This window comes from Cyclopterus lumpus, chromosome 15 (assembly GCF_009769545.1).
Source record: "Cyclopterus lumpus isolate fCycLum1 chromosome 15, fCycLum1.pri, whole genome shotgun sequence".
Lineage (NCBI taxonomy): Eukaryota > Metazoa > Chordata > Actinopteri > Perciformes > Cyclopteridae > Cyclopterus > Cyclopterus lumpus.
The window spans coordinates 24,208,772-24,216,271 of NC_046980.1; the positions used below are offsets into that span (position 1 = coordinate 24,208,772).

Here is a 7,500-nt window from a genome sequence, read left to right on the forward strand (position 1 = left end):
GGGGGAAAATAATCTCGTTTCTGCCTGCAGCTCGATTTATTTACACACACTTGTAAAAATCCTAATGCCTCTTATTTAAATGTTTACCGACGTTTAGTCTTTCTTTCTTTCTTTCTTTCTTTCTTTCTTTCTTTCTTTTCTTTCTTTAAAGACTGCAGACAGAGTTAGAGAAAAGAAAAACCGCAACAGGATAACAGCATATTTAGTCGTATCGGGATAATATATATTTTTTAATGTTTCTTATGAAGTCACATTTGAACTCACCAAAATATCCAATTTAGGAGTCTAACCCTCCACGCACAGTTAAGGTAAGGCACGCGCACCAGCTCATCGGTGTGTTGTGGAAAAGCGAACGAGATTCCAACAATGTTTGGTTGAGCCTGGAGTTCCTTTACGCACGGCGTGTGTTCGGCAGCGTGGTTTATTCCGTAGTTTATTACACGCAACCGTGTGATGTGTGCCGCGTGAGGAGATCCGGCTGCTGTAAAGCAAAGCGGGCTCCTCGCGGTGCCAGGTGCCGCACGGTGCGCCACCTCCAGCTAGTGTCTCTAAGTGGCCCGCAAACACAAAAGATATTTGGGCATCTTTACGCATCGGTGCTTGGTTGTGTTTCGGTATGTTGACTATAGCTGTCGTCTGTGTTGTTTGGTTTGGAGAGAGAGGAAGTGTGTGTGTGTGTGCGCGCGCGCGTGTGTGTGTGTCCCCGGCTGGGTGACAGCGCAGTCACCATGTCCATGTGCCGTCGCTAGGAGGCAGACCGCGATCAGAAAATCCAACGCTGAACTTGAACCTGATCAGTTTCACCGCCCCCCCCCCCTACACGGGCTACTATTTGGCGATCTCTTTAGAATAAAGGGAGACATGTGGGAGGGATGGAGGAGCAGGAGGAGCCCCCCCCCCCTACCCATCTAAAAAATCCGCAATTCCTCATCATCACATCAAACCGACCTCCTTGTATCTCCTTATTTTGGTGCATCACATTTTAACATACATGCAGGCTGCAATCAGCATATGCAGCTACTGTTAGTATGCCTGCAGACACACACACACACACACACACACACACACACACACACACACACACACACATGCTTTTTATTGGGATTGCAGATTCACATTGGTAACAAATGGAGCACAGAACTCGGCCTGTCACTCAACCACACGCCAACACCTTATTTTCATTTTCATTTTTCAACAGCCTGAAAATTAAATTTTCTATATTTGCTCCAATTCTATATTTCTACTGGAATATTTAGCACATTTCCAGCGCTCGCTTTGTAACGTTACGATCAGCATTTAAAAGCACAAAGCAACAAAAGTCAGTGCTACAACAATTCCTCCTCCAGATTAAATTACATTTTCATATTTTGCCAATATGGAAATTAACCGTTTATTTAGGGCAGAGAAACAGTTAAGTGTTCTAGATTTATCATGAAGGTTGAACTCGTGTATTAAATGAATGGACTTATTGAACAGCTCCTTTCTAAAAAATGATTGACTACATTTATGTCTTAATTTTGTTCTCCTTTAGGGGATGTGATTGTATTGTTATGCCATTTAGTTTTATACATTAATACGGTGCAGAGACATTATCCTCTGCTTCTCATGCTGTTTATTTCACACAATTCATTGCGTCGCCTTAAAAATAGATATAAATAAGTACACGTTTCTTCACTGAAACTGAACTGTGTGCACGGAGACTTGCTCGGCTTTTATTTATTCTTTGCACCATTAAATACATTTTTCAAAACCAATACACACACTTGAGTTCAACTTCAGAGGTGAGGGGCTTCTCATTAGAATTTCATTTATTAGAACGCACAGATGATTTTTCGTCTACATTCAGAACCTAAGTCTCTTTCTGTCGCTCTCTTACTGTGTCTCTGTCTCTCACTCTTGTTCATCCCCACGTACACACTCTTTCACACATGTATGCGCATGCAGGAAAGCCAATCCCTATTACCAGACAAAACCAGTATCAATCACCGGGACGGGAAAAATTAAAATCTATTTTTTGATCCTCGGTGGCTTTAAGTTCATTAAAAATGTGAAATTGGTGGCTGAATAAAGAAGGCCAGCACGCGCTACAGGCCGGCTATCCGGAGTCAGACTCTTTGGTAGATTTCCTCTCAAAGAAAAGGGGGACAGTGAATTATGTGCTGCCGCTTGGCGGGCGGCTCTGTTCCTCCTCCACATGCGGGACGCTTGGAGCTCGACAAAAGGCGCCTTAAGAAGAGGAGTCAGGAGTTAATCCGGCCTCGGAGGGGTGAGGAATCGGGGGTGAACGGCTCATTTTGGGGCGATTTGCCGGCGTACAAGTGGCTGTTATAAGAAGTATAAGCGAGGCTGGTGTAATCGAGGCCGAGGAGAGTCCCCCCCCCCTCCATGACTCTCTCTGAGCCGCCTGCCCTTCCCTTCCTCCCGTTCCCCCGGCACATATGTAGGACATGTTTATGACAGTTTTCCATTCTGCCAATTACAGGATCAAAAACTTGCTCAAACAAGGTCAGGCAAGTCAGCCATGTTTAGTTTTGGGGGGGGAACGCTGTGTTTAACCCTCGTTTTGAAAGCCTCCCCTGTCATTGGCTATGAAATTGTTATCTTTGAGGAATCTGATTTGAGCTTTCGCAGCGATTCAGGATATTCTTTCCCACCATTTATTCCTGTGATGTGTGATCCAGATCAGCGTGCATTGTCATCATCCCCCTGCATTACATGCATTTTGTATCATTACAAGGCAGATTTGCTCCCCCATCATTGTGTGTCTGTAGCTTTGTGTCTTGAACTCTGATCTCTGCTCATTCATTCACACCAATATCAATATCTCTAAATGACAGGAGACAACAAGGGAACATATTAACATTCGTACTTTTCTTTCTTTTGCTGAGAGTAAGCATGACCTTCTAATTTACTCTTGTTGTGCCCCCCCACCCCCTCCTCTGCCCCCCAGCAGCCGAACCCCTCTCCGCCGCCGTCGTCTCGTCGGAGGAGCTGTCGGAGCGCTGCTCGCAGAACTCAGAAGAGAGCAGCGGCCTCAACGGGCACCGACCGGGCTCCACTGTGGGCCGGTTGGCTCGGCCGGGTCACGGCGCTCACCCCTCCCTGGAGCAGGACCTCCTGACCTGCGGCCAGTGCCAAGCCACCTTTCCCCTGGCGGACATCCTGCTCTTCATCGAGCACAAGCGAAAGCGATGCCACGGGCCGCCCTGCCTGGTGGTGGGCCGGGGGCTGGACAAGCCCCCCTCGCCCTCTCCCGGCCTGGCCCTCACCCCGTCGCCGGCGTTCGGCGCCCTGCGCAGCCGGAGGCCCGTGGAAGTTGGCGTCCAGGCCACGCTGGCGGACGACGATGACGAGCGCTTCTCGTTGCCCCGGGGGATTTTCCCCAAACAGGAGCTCCTCCCAGGTAACCAGAGCTGCTTCCACACGTCACCTCCGTGTGGAGGTGACCAGGTGTGCACGCGGTACCCAGATTAAACTTTCCTGAGGCAGTGGCTGTTTCTGTAGCGGATCACAGGTTTTGAGACGTTACTTAAATCAGTTTTCGTTCTACCTCAAATCGGCACATTGACATTTTGAGTGTGTGTGTGTGTTGCCCGGGTTGGGTGTATGTGTGTGTGTGTGTGTGTGTTTTCTGCAGTGTCAGGTTTAGTTTCTACGCCGTCGTCAGACCCCAACGTGGTTGTGTGTGTCGTGGTACAACGAGCCAGCGCGCCGTGTGATCTCCTTCCAAAGCTCGTCGGGTTGGATGGAGCAGTCTGAGCACTAGGACACACACACACACACACATGCTCTCACACACATGTTCACACACATGCACACGGCAATCCTTGTTGAGGCAAGATATCTGATTGGCTGAGACTGGTTTGAGGGGGTGGGATGAAGTGGGACGTGAGGTGACTGTTGTCAGACAAACAACAACAGGGGAGGAAACCGGGGAGAATACGGCTCTGTGCTTTTTGGGTTTTACAGCTGGCAGAGAAGCACACACACTGGTTTGATTTCGTACGTCTTTCTCTCTCCGCCTGCGTGTGTGTGTGTGAGTGTGTAAGACAATGTCGGGGCTCAATCCAAGTCGGACCAATTGTCCTTCTGCTGATCCGCAGAATTCAATGCAGACGGTCTGTGAATATGTGTGTGTGTGTGTGTGTGTGTGTGCGTTTTCCTAGTTTAACCAGTATCAAATCCCCTTTGGCCAGCAGCAAAGAGACTGTGACCTTGAAGTTGTGGTACCACTGGTCAGTGTGTTAGCGGCCTTTAGAGACCGTAGTGTGTGTGTGTGTGTGTGTGTGTGTGTGTGTGTGTGCAGATGGAGGATCAGTGGCTGAACTGGATGTGTGTGTGTGACTTTCAGACTGGGGAGTAGCTGCAGCCTCCTTTCTGGGATTGGGCGCACAGAATGTGTGTCCTTGCATAACACGTGCGTCAGTGTGTGTGTGTGTGTGTGTGCGTGTGTGCGTCCCTCTCATGTGGCCTTAGCAGATGTGTCCGCTCTCCGTGTGGTTCCCCCCCCACTGCCACATCTTACCCGTCTTAATGCGGCCCAGCTCCTCTCCTGCTCCCCTCTGAGTTCAGCTCCGTACCAAACCTCACAGGTAAAAAGCACCCTTCCTTCTTGCCCTCCGTTTTCTATCCCTCCGTTTCCCCGTCCCCCCTTTTCTCCAGCACAAGAATCAAATGAGAAGGCGAGCGCAGAGAGAAGGAAAAGCCCGTTCTTGTTTTTCTCTTTGAGGGAAACTCTTTTATTTAAAGTGCCTTAACACCACTAATTATTTGTTGCAGTGCCATTTTTTTTTCCTTCTTCCTCGTGCATTTTAATTAGCAGTAGTTTTCGGTGGCGGGTTGCCTGTACTAAATTAGCCGTTACACAGAGTGTGTGTGTGTGTGTGTGTGTGTGTGTGTGTGTGTGTGGGGATAGAAAAGAGCAGTGGAAACAGAATACACACGTTTGTCACTTTGCTCGTTGATTGCAACTCAGAAATCTGAAGTGTTGCAGTTTGTATTTCATTTCTGGAACGCGGCCTCGTAACGTGTGACACTCACAGCTGGAGGTCATTGTTGTCCAAGAAGGGTTTGACCTTTGACCTCTGTCCGCTAGAGACTAACCTACCTACTGCATGTCAGCTGGTAGGAGTTAGTGCACAAGCAACATATTTTTTTGCTCGGGCCTCTGCAGTGACTATACATTTAAAGCCCCCCCCCCCCCTGCTCCCCTCCCCCATCCCCTCCCCACAAACACACACTTTCGCAGACACCCACCAGCTAAACTGGGTTATTAGAGCGATTTACATCATAATACGGGCGTCTGGTTTCTTTAATAGCATTGTGTGTGGGAACGTCTTAGGAGGAACAGCTGTACACTCAGACAGGGGAGGAAATAGGACAGCAGCGTTATATATCTCGTCTGAATGTTGACGTCAAACTGAGCAGCAGTTAGACCGGAATTATTACACACTCGCTCTTTGGAATTTAAAACTGAAAAGAAAAAAAATACAGCTTTTAAAATCTCTCATCTTCACAAGGAAGACATGGTTTTATTTACACCCGTCCTCTAATAGAGGCTCTTTTTTAAATTTCTTCCACCTTGTCTCTGCACACGCCGCCTCACATGCTGATCCACATTCATAGATAGCCTATAATTGAAGCCGGTATTATTTTTTTCCCTCGACCCCAGCTTTCATCCTAATTGACCCCAAACTGTCACGGTGAAGTAAATATGTGAGAGGCTGAAAAAAAACACAGAAATCAGCTGGTTTCAGCCGCGGTTTTCACCAAATGGCGGAAGGAGGAAAAGAGGGACCGCTGTTCCTTATTGGTAAAGGCTGTTCCTCAGGCTCTATGAACTCAACATACATGACATATTCAGGAAAAAGTATTATTTCATACCTCTTTCTTTTTTTAACCATATTAACACATGCCAGTTTAATACTGGTGATCCATATTTTAAATTCAACACCAGTGTGTTGAGGTGTCAGTGTCCGTATACGGATGTTAATTCATAGAAATATGATCCAAACAACATCTTTTTCAATATATCTGCTTTATGGGGGGATTCCCTTTTTTATTGTAAAAATATTTTTATTTATTTATTGAATCCAGGGAATATATATTTCAATGTAGGATGCAGGAAATCAGATGCCCTTTATCTCTGGATATGTTTTTGTTCTTCTTTTTCTTCGGCATGTATGTGCCTAAGCACCGTGCACGCTGCCGTGCACGCTGCTGTGCACGCTGCTGTGCACGCTGCTGTGCACGCTGCTGTGCACGTTGTTGTGCACGTTGTTGTGCACATTGCTGTGCACGTTGTTGTGCACGCTGCTGTGCACGCTGCCGTGCACGCTGCCGTGCACGGTGCTGTGCACGCTGCCGTGCACATTGCTGTGCACGCTGCCGTGCACATTGCTGTGCACGTTGCTGTGCACGCTGCTGTGCACGGTCAGAGCTCCTCAGGCTGCTGCGAGGCTGAAGAGGGAACGCAAAGCGTCGGACTCGGGCCACAACGCTGCTGCTATTTACATATCAAACAGCTCCGACAGGGAGAGCCGAGACGTCACCTTGTCTGTGTGTGTGTGTGTGTGTGTGTGGGAGGGAGAGAATGTGTGTGTGTGTGTGTGAGAGAGAGAGAATGTGTGTGTGTGTAGGAGAGAGAGAGAATGTGTGTGTGGGTGTTGGTGAACAAAACCGCCGTACAGGCAAAAAGTACAGATCAGTGATGCAAAAAGGCAGCACACACACACACACACACACACACACACACACGGTTAGTGCTATCTCTCTCACTCTCTCTTGCCCATTTATTCTATTAATCCCTGACTGAGATGAAAATTCTGATTATAATCCCTGAGGTGCAGAAACAGCATCAATAATGTCTCAAAGGGAGGGGTTTGCATTTGTGTGTGTGTGTGTGTGTGTGTGTGTGTGTGTGTGTCTCTTTCTCTCTCTCTCTTTCTTTTTTATTTATTCCTCTTAACCGAGAACTGAAATTCAGAATGAATTCCTCTGCGGATTATTTCTATAGCACATTCTCTGCCGTCCAGTTTGACAATTGATTTCTCATAATTGGGAATTTAATCCTGTATCCTCGATGTAAAAATCTGCCCTAATAAATGTGTTAATGAGCTGAAATTAATATGCAGCCGGTACAAAGAATTATCAATTTTATGGACCACTGATTGTTTTTTTGAGCAGTATTGGTTGAAACATCAGCTTATCATTTAACAGAAACATTATAAATACTTTGAAATATATATTTAAAAAAATGTCTTGAGAATAATTGATCAGACTGATATTTGTAGTTTATCCTCCTGTTGGATTATGATCATAGTGATGCTCCTCAACACACAATAGTTCATCTTTAACACCGATCACTGTCACATCTCTCTCCGTCTGTTCTCGCCCTCCTCCTCTTTTTCTTTTCTTTCTTTTTGTCATTTTCTCTTTTGGCTCATGTCTCTCTGCAACATTAGCAAAAATCCGGGTTCAGCCAATTGATAACAAATCAAT

At 46.8% G+C, this 7,500-nt stretch overlaps 1 protein-coding gene across 3 annotated transcripts in view; it reads left to right on the forward strand.

Moving 5' to 3' along the window:
• The window catches only part of bcl11aa (BAF chromatin remodeling complex subunit BCL11A a), a 47,831-nt gene that overhangs the window by 4,011 nt on the left and 36,320 nt on the right, over positions 1-7,500 (forward strand). For 2 of the 3 annotated variants that reach the window (XM_034552581.1, XM_034552580.1), the window contains one exon: positions 2,951-3,403. In XM_034552581.1, coding sequence (XP_034408472.1) covers positions 2,951-3,403 — 453 coding nt within the window. The remainder of the gene's footprint in view (positions 1-2,950; positions 3,404-7,500) is intronic. The other variant, XM_034552582.1, reaches the window with a different exon arrangement.